Genomic DNA, 17,447 nt, shown 5'->3' on the forward strand with positions numbered 1-17,447 from the left:
CTTGCAGTTCCCTATTAGAGCTCTTTCATAGTTGCGATGCCCTCTGAAGAGTGGTTTGCTTTTCAGAGAGCATTTGACAGGCAGGGAGGAGGCTTATATCACACCTGTAATTGCCACACTATTGAACAATAGTTGCAACCCCATTGAACTAAATGAGTGAGTTTGACAGGTGGTGGTGCCTATCAAACGTTACACCCAGAGTTAAAAATTTAGAATAAAACGGGATTTCTCTATCTAGTAATGGTTTTTGTCTTGCTTTACTATCAGAGACTGGTTTTCCATATTTTGTTATTCTACAGTTATATATATTTTCTTTACTTGTCTGTCATATTATACAATTATCTTATGCCCTTTTTTTGTTCTATAATTGTTGTGTGTTTATACACTCACTGGAGCTTATTTACTAAAGGAAGATCCACTTTGCACTGCAAGTGCACTTGGAAGTAAAGTCGCTGCAGATCCGAGGTGGACATGCAAGGAAAATAAAAAACAGCATTTTAGCTTGCGCAATTTTGGATGATAAAATCAGCAGAGCTTCCCCTTATTTCAGATCTACCCCTTAGATTTAGAGCGACTGCACTTCCAAGTGCACTTTCAGTGCAAAGTGGATTTGCCTTAATAAATAATAAATATAAATAATAAATAACCCCTGGATGTATCTTATTTTTGACAGTAAATGTCATCGTTCTTCATTTTGGTGGCTTGCAGATTCAATGCACTTTAGAGTAAACCTATCATAAAAGAAATGTAAAATAACTTTCATTGCAGCTTTGGAAAATGCTGCTTATCTGGCTGTCCTTGCCATCCTGTTTTAGTACTCTGAGCATTGATTTGGAGCAATACTGCTTATCTGGCTGCCCTCCCTATCCTCTTGCTTCAGCTCTTTGAGTATTGAGTTAGTATAAGAAGGTAAAAAAAAATTCTTAAAATAAACATGTTATACTCTCCTGCTCTGCAGGACTTTTATGGTGTTATAGGTTTGACTATTATCTCCCCGAATAAGTGTAATGTGCTTACTTTGATCCTATGCTTGGTGCAGGTATTCTGGAAAGTAAAAGACTGGAGATTGTAAAACAAGATGGTACACAGACCCAGAAGATTGGACGTGTCACATATTATGCTGCTAAACTTGCCATATGGTGGCAGCTACCTCAATACCTTCTTATTGGAGTCAGCGAAATATTTGCAAGTATAGCAGGTAAGTAATTGGGTGTGTGTTTTCTTTCAATGTGAACTGAAACATGAAAAACTGGATGTGGCCTGGTCATGGGTGTGGAAGGGGAAACCCTTTTCCACTGGTAACTAGTATCTGTGCTTTTAGCTTAATGTTTTAGCAAGCCATGGGTTTTCTTTTTTCCCCCCTTCACTCTGCTTGTGTTAAAGCGTGCATGAAATGGTTAAACGGCAGGTGGAGAGTTTGTGCTTTGCTTACTTGCTCTATAATTTCACATTTTGCATTGAAACCTCACTGCACTGAGGTCTTTGCTTGCAGACTGCTTTTGTGCTGTATTGTATTGCTGTCTGCAGGCTATGACTGGTACTGCAGGAGGGTTTAGTATTAAAACAGCGCTGAATCATTGTGCAAGGCATTGTTGCCAGGATTCAAAATTGCCGCAAACTTAAGTTTATTAGTAAATGACAGCATTGGTAATGACAAAATATCAAACGCTGTTTTTTTTTAGAAAATTCCCCAGTGTAATAGGAATTGGAAAGCTAGTTCACATCTACAGTTGACAATGGCATATTACATAAACTCGAAAAAAAACACATTTCAGAAATGGGTTAATATTAGGGCTTTGTAGATTTTATTTTTGTTTTATACTGTTCCCCCCCCCCCCCCCCCCCTTGTATGGAAAAAAAAAAAAGTTTTCTATTTGGGTGTAATATATATATATATATATATATATATATATATATATATATATATATATATATATATATATATATATATATATATATATATATATATATATATATATATATATATATATATATATATATATATTATAGTGTGTGTATTTTAACTCCCTCATGCCACACGTGCATCACTGGGCAGCCAATGTTTCTGTGCTGAGAGAGTGAACACTGAGCGCTGCCAGCACACAGACTGAGCTGGTAAAAGACTGCTCTTGGTCCCCGTTAAAGATCGTTAGCCAGTAGGACTGGCTCCCAGTCATGTGACAGCCAATCGCGGTGGTCACGTGCTCAGCGGTTATTTGTAGATACAATTCACAACTTAGTACCTTGTTGCTTGTATCTGGAAAAAGTTTGGATTTTTGCTTCCTATAGACTTTTTTTTTTTTTTTTTTTTTTTTTCTTTTCCTTAATTTCGTCAGAAAAGGGGAAGTCGCCGTAACAAAACACGGGTTGGTTTTGTAAGTAGCTGATGCCAATATAGTATATTACAGCACACAGCAGATTGACCTAAACAAACTATTTAAAGTTAATCAAAACCTGAAGTTCCACTAACCTGTGTCAGTGCATTTGACCTTGGCGCTACAGTTTGCTGCAGCATAAGCCCCTCTATAGCGTTACCTGCTGACCTGAAGTGGCTATGCAGTTAGAGACTTCAATTTCCTGTTTGTATAATCTTAAAAACATCCTCCTGCCTGTAACATGACCGTGTCAGGACACAATGATGGACTTCACAGGCCCTGCACATTATTCTCAAGTAGCTGTCGGCTAACATATGCAGCTCTCAGCTTCTATCCGTGACCTACCCACAAGCTTCTTGTGCCACCCCCACCAGTTGCATCCCTATAATGCACATACAGAACAGGATGGACTTTTTCAATTGGTTAATAAAAACAAAAGTGACCAAATGGACTGATTATTCAAATTCATAAATCTAATTCTTAATGCAGTTATATAATCATTGGGACCCTATACAGAAAATATAATATTATTATTATTCATTTTTTCCCTTCAAGAATAGCATTGTTGTGCAGTCATTATGTGGTTAGCAGTGTTCTTTCAAAATCTTTAAACTAGTAATAAATCCAAAAGCAAGCCTTAATTACATTGCAGCTTACCAAGTCTTTGATGCGGTGGCTATGTTTTTCTTTTGTAGGCTTTCTTTCCTTCATTTTCACCTGGGGATCTGGTCAGTAAGGGCACTTTCACACAGGCGCTGGGGCGTTGGCGGTAAAGCACCACTACTTTTAGTGGCACTTTACCATCGTCTTAGCGGTGCTGTCCATTGATTTCAATGGGCTGGGGCCCTTTAGGAGCGGTGTATACGCCACTCTTAAAGTGCCTCAAAGATGCTGCTTGCAGGACTTTTTATTTTATTTTTATTTTTTTGCGTCCTGCCAGCACAACACTCTAGTGTGAAAGCCCTCTGGCTCTCACACTTGAGTGACAGGAGAGGCGCTTTTCAGGCACTATTTTTAGTGCTATAGTGCCTGTAAAGCATCTCTGTGTTAAAGTAGCCGAAGTCTGTCTTTCAATAGAACAAGCAGTCCTACAAATGTATTATTGAAGAGTGTTGCAACAAACCATTTACTACTGACAGGGGTGCTAACAATGATCAAGTTTTATTTATTCATGTAAAACCTTTATCCCCCCTCCCCCATATCAACAATTCTGCTGTGCCCAATGGGGCTATCTCATATTTGAGAGTGGGGATACGGAAATATAGAGGATGTGTTAGTAGCCAGATGTGTGTGTGTGTGTGTGTGTGTGTGTGTGTGTGTGTGTGTGTGTATATGTATTATAAAATATCTAAATACATTGCTTTCTTGAAAAAAAAAAAAAACACAAGTTCATATAGAAAAATTAAGCATCGCGTGACTGCTAAGACGTCTTTAGTGACGTATTCTTGCCCTTGCTCAGGATCACATGCTAACAAATGGAGAAAGTCTAAATTCAATTTGTTCATAATTGTGGCCAAATGTACTGAGAGCATGATATGACTGAGGAAGTGAAACTTGCTGTATGTACATAGTGGTTCTGCATATTTTATCATGTTCACTTTGTAATGTTTTCATTCTTTTTGAAACCTGGTGGGTTTTTGCACAAAGACCGCTTACCGTATATACTCGAGTATAGGCCGACCCGAATATAAGCCGAGGCCCCCAATTTACCCCCAAAAAAACTGGCAAACTTATTGACTCGTGTATAAGCCGAGGGTGAGACATGCCTGTCCATCCCTGTGTGTGTGTCCGTCCATCCCTGTGTGTCCGTCCATCCCTGTGTGTCCGTCCATCCCTGTGTGTCCGTCCATCCCTGTGTGTCCGTCCATCCATCCCTGTGTGTGTGTGTGTGTGTCCATCCATCCATCCATCCCTGTGTGTGTGTGTCTCCATCCATCCATCCCTGTGTGTGTGTGTCTCCATCCATCCATCCATCCATCCCTGTGTGTGTGTGTCTCCATCCATCAGTGTGTGTGTGTGTGTGTGTGTGTGTGTGTGTGTGTGTCCAGCCTACCTTTGTCCCGAGCCTCCGTCCCGTGCCTTGCCTCCTTGCCTCCGTCCCGTGCCGTGCCTTGCATCCGTCCCGTGTCGTGCCTTGCCTTGCCCCCGTCCCGTCCCGTCCCGTGCCGTGCCGTGCCTTGCCTTGCCTCCGTCCCGTGCCCTCTTCGTCGGCGGCCATTGTAAAATTCAAAAGCTGCGCCGCCGCCTTCGCCTGTGATAGGCGGAACACTGAATTTCCCAGCAGCCTGTGTTCCGCCTATCACAGACGTCGTATCATCCTCGTCCGTAGTACGAGGATGATACGATGTCCGTGATAGGCGGAACACAGGCTGCTGGGAAATTCAGTGTTCCGCCTATCACAGGCGAAGGCGGAGCCGGAGGCGCGGCTTTTGAATAGAATGGCCGCTGTCTGTCTGCTCGACACGCTGATCGAGCGGGCAGACAGCGATGACTCGAGTATAAGCCGAGGGGGGCACTTTCAGCCTCAAAAAAGAGGCTGAAAATCTCGGCTTATACTCGAGTATATACGGTAGTAATAGCTATCACTTTTGCCCTGGCTCACACCAGTGTGGCTTTGAAATCATATTACTTTAGCAGGATTTCAAAGCTGCAGATCAGTGCAATTTGGACCCTGGATTTCATTGCATAAAGAGTGCAGGAACCTTTTTTTCTAAGTCTGTGGCAATGATTTGAATGGTGCCATTGTTGGCTATAAGGTGCAACTTGTCGTCCCATTTGGAATGATCAAATTGCATGTCAGATCTGGTGTGAACGGGGACTTAAACTAGAAGCACTGAAACATCTCACATTTGCAGCTGGTGAATTAACATTCGCCTAAAAAGTATACAGTGTATAAGTGGCTCTTGTTTGAATTATGAAGGGAGCCTAAAATGTTCAGGTAAGAGTGCTAAAGGACAGGCAATTTGTGGTCCCTTCAAGTACCTGTGAATGTCTTCAAAATGTTCCCTGCACAGTCTACATTGATCCTAGACCCAGGAAAGCAGAGGCCTGAATCTCAACTTGAGCAGAAGTCAAATCGTCATGTAGAATTTGAGCCTAGGATCCAGTGACGCACCACGGGGATGGATTAGGCACTAGCAGGCAATTCAATGAGGGTATTGGTGGCCTCAAACAGTTGTTCCAGATTATGCATACTTCAGTTTTATCAAATCCCACCCCCTACCCCAGTTGTGTAATATGCCAAAGACATCCTATCGAAAGCCAGTTGTCTGTCTGGGCATCTCCAGGCTTGCTAGAAACACAGAATTCTTGGACAGGGGTCTTAAAATCTTAAGCTGAACTGAAGATTCCAGGAACATGTGTCACCAACGCCCTTCAAAGGCACACCAAACTGCTTACCAGAGCTCTCTTGCCAAGGAGGTCCAAGGTCCCATTCACATTTAGTCTAGTGGAAATCTGCCTTCCCACATGCATTTGTGTGCATAGGGGAGAGCCCTATGCAAGATAAACATGCCACAGATGCTCCAGAATCCATTTGGGTGTAGAGCGCCACACGGTTTTTCAACATGTGTTTTTAGTACGACACCTGCTAACCACATGTGTCATGTATGATTAATGGTACTGCAAGTGCGACATGTTTTGTAGCGCAGTTCACTCTGTAAAAATTGAAAAGTCCAGCAGCTACAAATCCGGAAGCTGCTGACTTTTAATAAAAGTACACTTGCCTGTCCAGTGATCCAGCGCCATCCTCATTCAGGCGAATTCCTTATTAGCCTTTGGCTTCCCGGCACCAGCATCATAACTGTAAAATGTGCAGGCCGCACTACGCTTTGTGAATGGTCCTGCAGTCTTCTGGGACCTGTGACATGTCCTAGAAGACTGTGGGAGAGGACTTAGTGATTGTAAAGGCTAGTTTTTTTTTATCATTTATGAATTGCCAAACATATCATACTAACTTACATTGTGCAGCTTGTTTTGCACAGTGGCCCCAATTGTCCATTTCTGGGGTCCCCCAAGCAGCTCTCTCTGCTTCTCCCTGCATCAGTGCACTCTCCCGAGGGGGTTACCTTGTGATCAGGCTCCCGAGTCCAGCATTTACATCCATAGACGCAAATGGCGGTCTCGGCCTCGGCACCCGTGTCATTGAATTTGACAGCAGGGGTAGCCAATGGCTGCACTGCTATCAATCTATCCAATCAAGAGCTGGGACCATATGCAGAGAGGGACAGCGCGTCCTTGCCAAGGGACATACAGGGCTAAAGGTAAGTGAAACCGGGGGGGGGGGGGGGGGGGTGCGCTGGGCTCTAGGGGGTTGGGCTGGGTGTTGTGTGTTTTTGTTTTTTTGTTTTGTTTTTTTTGTTTTTTTCCTTAATGCATAGGATGCATTAACAGCTTGCTGACCAGCCACCGACATCCTGCGGCAGGTCAGCGTGTTCCCGCAAGCTGTCGTAGCTATAGTCTCCTTTTTAAGCGTGATAGCAGGCGTGTGCATGCACCCGCAGCACCGCGGGCCTGCCAATGGTCGCGATGACAGCCAGCCACGAGCGATTGCGGGCACAAGAGGCAGAACAGGGTTGTGTGTGTGTGTGTGTGTGTGTGTGTGTGTGTGTGTGTGTGTGTTAACATACAAATTTCTGTTCTGTGAGGAGAGACAGATTGTGAGTTCCTAATGGCTAGGCACCACGATCTGTCATCCCCTCTAGTCAGTCCCCTCCACCTACAGTTGGAACACACAGTCAGGTAACACAGTTAAAGATTAAGTAAACCCTGATGGGTGTTACCCCTGCAAAGGTAAAGCATAATGGGCTACTATGCATCGCATAGTGGCCCATTATGTGACATTTACCTGCAGGAGAAGCCCGCGATGTCCCCGTCTTCCTAGCTAGTAGCGAGCGTCCATTCTTCACCCCTCTTCCTTCCGGGACTGCAAACTCCTTCCGTGCATGCATGCGGGAGCCGCCTTTAATTGCATGACCCGTGTGCCCTTTCTAACTCCGGTGCATGCACAGAAGAAATCACCGTATGGCGATTTGCAAATCTCTCCTAGACCGTGCAGGTCTGGGAGATATTTCAAGCACCTACAGGTAAGCCTTAATCTAGGCTTACCTGTAGGTTAAAGTGGTTGTAAAGAGTTTACAACCACTTTAACCCCTTGATTGCCCCCTAGTGTTAACCCCTTCCCTGCCAGTGAAATTTTAGACAGTAATCTGTATTTTTCTAGCACTGATCACTGTATAATTGTCAATCGTCCCACAAAAATGTCTGCCATAATGTCGCAGTCACGATAAAGCAGCCATTACTAGTAAAAATTATCTATCTATATATATATATATATATATATATATATATATAGCCATAAATCTATCCCCTAGTTTGTAGACGCTATTACTTTTGCGCAAACCAATCAATATACACTTATTGCGCTTTTTCATTACTAAAAATATGTAGAAGAATACATATCGGTCTAAGCTGAGGAAAAAAATAAGCCTTTTAAAAAAAAAAAAAAAAAAAAAAGTACAAAATATTGTGTGTGTTTGTTTTATTTTTTATTTGTTATAGCGTGTAAAATAAACCGCAGAGATGAACGAATACCACCAAAAAGCTTTTGTGGGGGGGGTGGGGAGGGAGGCATGTCAATTTTGTTTTGGGTACAGCGTTGTACAACCGCGCGATTGTGCAAATTCAGGGGGAGGCATGTCAATTTTGTTTGGGTACAGCGTTGTACAACCGCGCGATTGTGCGTTAAAGCGACACATTGCTATGGTTATTGAGCAGCCTGAAGTGGTTAAGGTGAAAAAACATGAGTTTACAACCCCTTTTAAAGCTCGACTTCCCTTCCACTTTTTTAACTTTTATTTAAAAAATAAAAAGGAGAACCGTGAATTGAATTCCATATGCTGCCCTATTTTGATCCAGACTCTTTGCTACTGTAATAGTTGGAAACTTGAAGGCATGTGGGTGCTGAGAAATGTTTACCCCCCTTCTTTTTTTTTGTGTGTGTGTGTGTGTGTGTTTTTTTTTCCCTCCTTTCTCTTTACTTTTGACCCTGTTCACGCATACTGCAGTGCCCTGCATTTTGCTACACTGGGAAAATGCAGGTTACCACAAGGACACATGGAAAACAATTGTTTTTGTGTGTCCTGTTCACGCGACGATGCTGGTGTCATGTGCGGTGTGGTGCCTTTAAAATGCCACACGTTTGTGTGTTTTGTCCAACTTAATTTTGTAAATTTAATAAAAATAAAAGATGACAAGATTAGCCCATATATAGCCTCTCTATAGGCCTTGAATTCTCATTTAAAGGGGGAGGTGTATGTGGGAGGGAGAACTGATTGCAAATTTGTAGATTGAGAATACCTATGCTTTACACTGGTGTGTGGAGTAAGGACCGATAATTATTAACCTTTTCTATAGTATGTAGCTGTTCATTTGGATAACATGTGTTTTTTTATGAATATTTCTACCAGTGCATGTGTATTTTTCTCATCTGTGAATTTTATTGCTTGTTTGTGTAATTTTGTGTTTCTTATTTTTTATTTTATTTTTTCTCTCTGAGAAGAGGTTTATCCAATCTCTCTATATAGAAAAGACATACATGTGACATGTTTCTGCACGTTTTTAAGCAGAAAATGTAATGCTGTGAAGGTACTTGCAATTAATGTCAAAATGTCCATTAATTCTTGTGCAGTGTATATGCATGCAGCTCTTATAATTAGTATTTCGTTGATACACTTCCTATAAACATGCCATTAGGGTGTTTCGGACACAAACAGCAGTTAATGGTGTGAAAACACTTAACGGAGTGACATTTTAGTGACAAATGGTAGCTGATTATCCTTCTCTTTTTTTTTTTTCTTTTTCTTTATCCTGTTGCAGTAGCTTTATGCTTTGCAGTAATTTATGAACTATATTTGTTGCCAAGAACTGCGCTTCTCTTACGTTACTTGTATGAGTATAGCTTACTTTTAGTTTTTCTGATAACGTGTCTTGTTGAATAAACAGAAACTAGAAACAAATGCAATGCCTATAACAAGCCAACAGATGGGTCATGTGCTAGTCCACCTTCGATAAAAGGAATTTTTGTTGGTTGTTGCATGTTAATGTACTTTATAACGTTGCATAACCAAGCCAATAGAACATAAAAGTAATGATGTGATCTAGAAAAGATTAATGTGTGTCTTTCTTTTTCTACAGGGCTGGAATTTGCCTACTCTGCAGCACCTAAATCTATGCAGAGTGCCATTATGGGCCTTTTCTTTTTCTTTTCTGGAATTGGATCATTTGTGGGCTCTGGCCTGCTAGCCTTAGTGTCGATACCCTCTATTGGATGGATGAGCAGTCATGTAGATCAAGGTAAGCCTTTAAAGGTAACCATAGAACAATACTAGTATATTTTTGGTAAACCAGAAGTTATATGATTGTAATAAAATCAAGAGAGTGGTGTGTACAGGTTGAAGGGTTCATGAGGTCTCTGGTATAAAAGTTAATGGGGGCAAAAAATAAAACTTTTAAGGTATACAATACAGTCATTAAAATTGAAAAAAATTACAATAAAGTAGCTAGATAGAGGCTGGCCATACACTGAGTGAATTTCTTAATAAATAATTAATAATTTAGTATCTCACAAGTGAGTACACCCCTCACATTTTTCTAAATATTTTATTATATCTTTTCATGTGACAACACTGAAGAAATGACACTTTGCTACAATGTAAAGTAGTGAGTGTACAGCTTGTAGAACAGTGTAAATTTGCTGTCCCCTCAAAATAACTCAACACACAGCCATTAATGATTAAACCGCTGGCAACAAAAGTGAGTACACCCCTAAGTGAAATTGGGCCCAAAGTGTCAATATTATGTGTGATCAACATTTTCCAGCACTGCTCTTTGGCATGGAGTTCACCAGAGCTTCAAAGGTTGCCACTGGAGTCCTTTTCCACTCCTCCATGACAACATCACAAAGCTGGTGGATTATAGAGACCTTGCGCTCCTCCACCTTCCATTTGAGGATGCCCCACAGATGCTCAATAGGGTTTAGGTCTGGAGACATGCTTGGCCAGTCCATCACCTTTATCCTCAGCTTCTTTAGCAAGGCAGGGATCGTCTTGGGGTTGTGTTTGGGGTCGTTATGTTGGAATATTGCCCTGTGGCCAAATCTCCGAGGGGAGGGATATCATGCTCTGCTTCAGTATGTCACAGTACATGTTGGCCTTCTTGGTTCCCTCCATGAACTGTAGCTCCCCAGTTCCGGCAGCACTCATGCAACCCCAGACCATGACATTCTCACCACAGGGTAAAGGACCACGCAAAGCCGCAGATGGACTCTGGTGGCAAGAAAGCGCCCTGAGGCGATTCAGTTCGCATAGGTAGCACTATACAAGTCACTCACTCACCATGCTTGACACACTTGCCTTTGTGCCCCTCACCTGGTTGCCACCACACACGCTTGACACCATCTGAACCAAAGTTTATTTTGGTCTAATCAGACCACCGGAGATGGTTCCAGTAATCCATGTCCTTAGTCTGCTTGTCTTCAGCACACTGTTTGCGGGCTTTGTGCAAACTGTTGGCTTTCTTCTGCATCATCTTTAGAAGAAGCTACCTTCAACAGCTACCTACAACAGCCATGAAGACCAATTTGATGCAGTGTGTAGCATATGGTCAGAGCACTGACAGGCTGATCCCCCCCCCCCCATTCAACCTCTGCAGCATGTATACGCTAGTATAGATCTGATCAGATCAGATATTGATCTGTTCAGATTCTATACCACTATGGGAGGTTTATGCTTTGCGTGTGGGTGTTAGCGGTACTGGCACTAACCTAGCGCTGCCTGGGGCGACGCAGACCCTGACCCTAAAACCTAATTGATATTACCCGCCGGGTGATCAGGGGGTTAAACCTTTATTGGGTAATAAATGGTGGGTGCCCTGATGTTATAAAAAGCAAACTAACTAACCAGAGTCACCCGTAACACTTATACGGTGATCACTGGTGAAAGGGTTAACTAGGGGCAATCAGGGGGTTAAAATCTTTATTAGGAAGTATATGGGGGTCCCTGCCGCTATATAAAAACCTGGCGGGGAACTTAAATAACTAACTGGCTAACCAGCGTCACCAGTGGCACTTATACGGTGATCGCTGGTGAAAGGGTTAACTAGGGGCAATCAGGGGGTTAAAACCATTATTGGGTAGTTTATGGGGGTACCTAGCGCTTAGTGACACTGGCAAAAGGGGGTGAAAGGGTTAACTCTAGGTACAATCAGGGGGTTAAACCTTTATTGGGGGGGGGGGGGGTAGGGTGCTACCCTGGACCTAACACTAACTGCCCTGACAGTTTTTACTGTCACAACTGACACTAAATGCATTGATCAGTAAATAATGATCACTGCAGTCAGTGACACTGTGACTGGGAGGGGGGGGGGGGATTTGTGTGCCTATGTGTACCTACATGTCAGTGTAGTGTTGGTGCACACTTACTTTCTCTGTTCTCCTCGCAATCCGGTCAAAAAGACCGCCCGAGGAAAATGACATCACTTCCTCCCTGCCTGTGTTTACAATACACAGCGGGGGAAGCTTCTCATTCGCCAGGAGCGATCGAGAGGGGATGGCCAGTGACCAACGGCCATCCCCTCATCCCGGCTCGCTCCTGAAGCAAAACGGACCCCCCACCCACTGGAAGGCGAGCACGTACATGTACGTGCTTGTGCCTGTCGGTGCCATTGCGCCGATGTACATTGCCATGCGGCGGTCCTTAAGTAGTTAAGCATACATTTGAATTCTTATTTACTGCCAGCATTCACATAAAATAACCAATTAAATCGTTTTAAATGTTTCATATGAATAAACACCACTTGCAGCGAAGGGAGAAAAGTATTTGATCCCCTGCTGATTTTGTATGTTTGCCCACTAACACAGAAATGATCATTCTAGAATTTTTTTGGTAGGTTTATTTTAACAATGAGACACAGAATAACACAAATATCCAGAAAAGCGCATTTCAAAAAAGTTATAAATTGATTTGCATTTTAATAAGTGAAATAAGTATTCGACCCTTTCGCAAAACATGACTTGGTACTTGGTGGCAAAACCCTTGCTGGCAATCACAGAGGTCATATGTTTCTTGTAGTTGGCCACCAAGTTTGCACACATCTCGGGAGGGATTTTGTCCCACTCCTCCAAGTAATTTTTCCATTCAAAACTGAACACGACAGGGATGCCCACTTTCACCTCTGATTGTCATCTCGACAATGGAACCTTTTTCTTTAAAAAATAAATAAATACGGGCGAATTTGAATATTAAGGGGATAAAAACAAAGTGAGAAGAACAGAAACTTGCGGCATATGCTGACAATTTAATTTTCTTTATAACCGCCCCAATTATATTCCTTCCGTTCCTACTGTCTGAGTTGCATGAATATGGGGAAATATCAAATTTTAAAGTAAACTATGGGAAATCTAAAGCTATGGGGATAGAAATAAATATGCCCCTTCTACACGTGATAACTACACAGTTTAATTTTAGATTGACTGACTGGTTCTCATATAAGCTATTTAGGGACTAAAATATTAAAATATCGAAAAATTTAAATAAGCTTAGTTCTGTACCAATGGCAAGACAGATCAAACTTGATTTCTTGAGATGGGATAAAGAAACTTTTCCATGGTTCGGGAGAACAAATATCAAGATGAATGTGATGCCAAGACTTTTGTATTTAATACAGACTCTGCCAATTAAGATTCCCCCAAGCTTTCTAAGATCTCAGATCAAGATTTTTGAGGTTTATTTGTGCTGGGAAGCCAGCAAGAGTACGCAGAACTATATTATCACTTCCTAAAGTAAAAGAAAGGATAGGGTTTCTGGACCCAATAAGATATCGGGAAGCTTCACTTTTAGCCAGAGTGATGGAGTGGTGAAGGGCTTAAAAGTAAGAAACCCTGGATACAAATGGAACAGGCGATGGTAGATATTCCATTGGAAGGTCTGGTATGGATGCCAGAAGCTGAGGTGCCATTGGAAGTTAGGAAACACCCAACAATAGGCGCCACTTTGCGACCAAAAAGGTATTTTTTAAAAACGCTTATCCCGATGCATCCTAGACCGATGATTCCGATCCTAGGTATGCCAGTGTTCCAGCCGGGACTGACGGACCCTAGGTTTGGAATATGACGTAGAGGTATCGGCGAACCGCAGATAACACCTGAATTCGATTTTTCTAGGATGATGCAGCTAAATGCCTTTTATACGGTCCAAGTCAAACACACATGCAGAAGTGAGGGTACTGACTGGGTTTGAGGAGACCTGCTTGAAGGGGGAGTCAATGAGACACCCACTGTCCTATTTCTATACCATACTAACTGGATTAGAAGCACCACAAGAACTTTCCTCCAGGCATGGGAGAGAAATTTAGATGTCACTTTCCCAAGAGCATAGGGACAGGATTTTGTTATTTAATCAAAAGGCATCGGTAGCAAGCAGATATCCGGAGGGGAGATATAAAATTCTCACTAAGTGGTATAGAACACCGACTGTATTACATCGGATATACCCCCAAACGTCCGATGTCTGCTGGAGATTTCATGAAGCAGAGGGTACAATATTGCACATTTTTGGGGAATGTGCAAAAATCAAGGAGTTCTGGGAAATGGTTGCTGAAACCATTAAAACAATAACAGGAATTTCCCTAGGGGATAGACCGGCAGCCTTTTTATTACTAGATATTCCTATATCAGTGGAAAGATATAAAAACTCTTTGCTGAGACCTCTTATGGCAGCTAGGGCGTGTATTCCTGTCCTGTGGAAAAGGGACATCCGTCCAACTAGAGCACAGTGGTTTGCTAGAATTGCAGAAATCCAACAAATGGAAAATCTTTAAATTGATAATACACAAACGCTTTCCCTCACAACCGTGTATCACCACTGTGCTAAATATTGTGAAAAAAAATCCCTTAACCTCAGCCGCTACTATAAACGAAATAAATAGTGTAAAAAAAAAAATTCCTTCCTCAATTGTAGCAAAAAAGCAGCGCTTAAAAGTGTAACTTGGCAAATACCACGCAATGTTATATGCAAAACTCTAAATAACCAATGCCCATTAACTAGTGCACTGTGGAAAAAACAATGATTAAATTGTAGCAAAGTGCGTTATTAGACATTTAATATAGTGAATTGTGAAAACTCACATACAAAGTAGCAACACTATATAAATAATAACCAAAGAACTAAATAAATAATCCAAATAAATAGTGTAGTGTCCATCCCCCATCAACCGAAGTCCAAAAAAGAGATTACCTCCAATAGCGTAGCGGGGTGTGGCTACTTGGCGAACGTTTGAAGCAGGCACAGGACACTGAACACTCTCTGTATTGATCGGTGGATAGTGGGAGCGGAGATGAGGAGGAATACAGGACGGTGAACACTCGATATAGCTTTTGGGACAGTGAGAGTGGAGATAAGGATTTAAGGAGGCTACAATTTAATCATTGTTTTTTTCACAGTGCACTAGTTAATGGGCATTGGTTATTTAGAGTTTTGCATATAATATTGTGTGGTATTTGGAAAGTGACACTTTTGAGTGCTGCTTTTTTCCTACAATTGAGGAAGGAAAACCTTTTTTTTTTTTTTTTTTTTTTTTTTTTTTTTTTTTTTTTACAAAATGGAAAATCTTACTTTAGCCATGAAAGATCAAGATGAGAGCTATAGAGAGGGATCAGGGTGACATGTAAAATTTGCTAAATGGTCCATGTCTGAGAAGAGTAGAGTATTCGGCGGAGAGGAAGAGGGAGCTGTAGGGAAGAGGAGTTATAAGTCTTTTACTTTTGCCTGTTTTTTCTTTTCCCTTTTGGTTGTGTTTGGGGGGGGGGGGGGGGGGGGGTGGATAATAATTACACAAAGGGTGGGGGTAAAGGGAGAAAGATAATTCACAAGGAGTTAAAAAACTAATTAATGGTAACACAAGATACACAGTTGGATGGAAGCATTTAGGATGTTCTAAAAAGACACTGTAAGACTGTGATTAATTGTAATGTGAAATCTATTATTCATTTTCAATGCCGTGGCTGAGGGAAGGAGGTTCTCGCCCAGGATTTGATGGCACATGGCCTTGTCCAGTTGCCTTAGCAGAAAAACACCCCCAACGTATGATCTTTCCACCTCCAGATTTGACGGTGGGGATGGTGTTCTTGGGGTCCTAGGCAGCATTCCTCCTCCAAACATGGCGAATAGAGTTTATGCTTGAGAGCTCGGTTTTTGGTCTCATCTAACCACAACACATTCACTCAGTTCTCCTCTGAATCATTCAGATGTTCATTAGCAAACTTCCGACGTGCCTTTTACATGGGCTTTCTTGAGCAGGGGGACTTTGCGACACTGCAGGATCTCTGTCCTTTACTTGTATTGTGTTACCAATTTGTTTTCTTGTTGACTATGGTCCCAGCTGCCTTGAGATCATTGACAAGATTCTCCTGTGTAGTTCTGGGCAGATTCCTCCATGTTCTCATGAGCATTGAAACGCCATGAGGCGAAATCATGCATGGTGCCCCCCAGATTGAGGGAGATTGACAGTTATTTTGTATTTCTTTCATTTGCAAATAATCACACCAAGCTACTTGGCGATGGCATGGTAGCACTGTGCTGTGGCTATGACTCCCGTGTGTGTGCATGGGTTTTAAGTCATTGCGACTCGGCCATTCAAATGTCCGGAGCCTGCCAACCTAGAATAAAGACCGGGTGAAGATGGAGGCCCTGTCAGCGGTGACAGCGCCCCAGGGGATGGCTTTGTTTTAAGGGAAGTCTTTCATGAAGTGCTAGAAGGTGATGCATACTAGCACATTATGACGTTAACTTACAGGGAGAATTATTATTTATTATTAATAATAGATTTTTTTTTTAAATGTAACAGTATACCAATTTAAGTTTAGTTATACTCTGACCTTAAAACATACCATTGGCCAGAAGAAATGAGGAAGAGTAAATTTATACCTGCTTTCATGTTAAAGAATAGGTTAATTGATTTAAGTTTGTATAAGTGTTGCTAAATGTGTTCCTCTTTAATTCCAGGTAACATCAATGACTGTCATCTGAACTATTATTTCTTCCTGCTGGCTGCTGTGCAGGCAGTGACACTCCTAATCTTTCTCATCATTTCTGTGAAATATGAGCGTCAACAGAGCAAAGCAAATGGAAAGCTGTGAGCTTGTTGGTGAAAAGCTAAACCATATGGAGCACGTGTTAGTGGGCAGCTTGACTTTAGAAAGTGCCGGAAATTTTCTTCCTAGTATGGATGATGTCCATGTTTAGTGTACACAGTTCCAAGTGCCCTTTTTGAAAGTGGAGACTTTTTCAAGGTCACTTACTTTGCACTACTTGGATACTGCAGGTCTGTTCCAAGCCTCTAGAAAGCACTGAACATTTTTGCAGACCTGCAGGTATCTACAAAGCTGTCTTTTGGAATGATCTGTGTTGACATTAACATATCTTGTGTGTTTATTGTATCGTATTCTACTACTGGGCTGTTAGATTACTGCATAATAATTGGTGACGTCTGAGATGAGTTCACTGCATAACAGGTGGTCTGGGATAATGCAATGATTGCGAATCTGCACAGTTGGTTTGTGGCCATGTTCACTTTTTTTTTTTTTTTACACTTTTTTGCTAATAATAAAATCCTTGTAATTTTTATATATATATAATATATATATATATATATATATATATATATATATATATATATATATATATATATATAAAAAAAATATTATCTCTCTCCTTTTGACCTAATCCAAACCCTTGGATGTAGGATCTCTACTCTACACCATCCTGACTCCGCTACCACTGACCCAAGATGTAGTGATATGTTAATTTTTCGAAGTGCTCGTATTCTTCATCTATAGCAATATCACACTCACATAATAATTATGTTGGAAAGCACAGCTTTGTATCTGCTAGAAAGCATAGCTTTCAGTGGGGGACAGGGGTCTTGAATTTGCTTGCCAAGGCAGCAGATTAAATTACACAATGGAATCATAATTAAGGTTTTTTGATATAGACTAGGAAAAGTTAGTGTTTTCACTGG

General features: G+C 41.6%; 1 protein-coding gene across 2 annotated transcripts in view; it reads left to right on the plus strand.

Moving 5' to 3' along the window:
- The window catches only part of SLC15A4 (solute carrier family 15 member 4), a 67,267-nt gene extending 50,237 nt beyond the window's left edge, over positions 1-17,030 (plus strand). Inside the window, exons 6-8 of one of the 2 annotated variants that reach the window (XM_077461818.1) lie at positions 1,040-1,198; positions 9,570-9,728; positions 16,433-17,030. In XM_077461818.1, the coding sequence (XP_077317944.1) occupies positions 1,040-1,198; positions 9,570-9,728; positions 16,433-16,566 (452 nt within the window). In that variant the 3' untranslated portion in view covers positions 16,567-17,030. The remainder of the gene's footprint in view (positions 1-1,039; positions 1,199-9,569; positions 9,729-16,432) is intronic. The other variant, XM_077461817.1, reaches the window with a different exon arrangement.
- The last annotated feature ends 417 nt before the right edge of the window (positions 17,031-17,447 follow it).

This window comes from Lithobates pipiens, unplaced genomic scaffold (assembly GCF_037356315.1).
Source record: "Lithobates pipiens isolate NorthernLeopardFrog02 unplaced genomic scaffold, aLitPip1_a1.2 Scaffold_3, whole genome shotgun sequence".
NCBI classification, from domain to species: domain Eukaryota; kingdom Metazoa; phylum Chordata; class Amphibia; order Anura; family Ranidae; genus Lithobates; species Lithobates pipiens.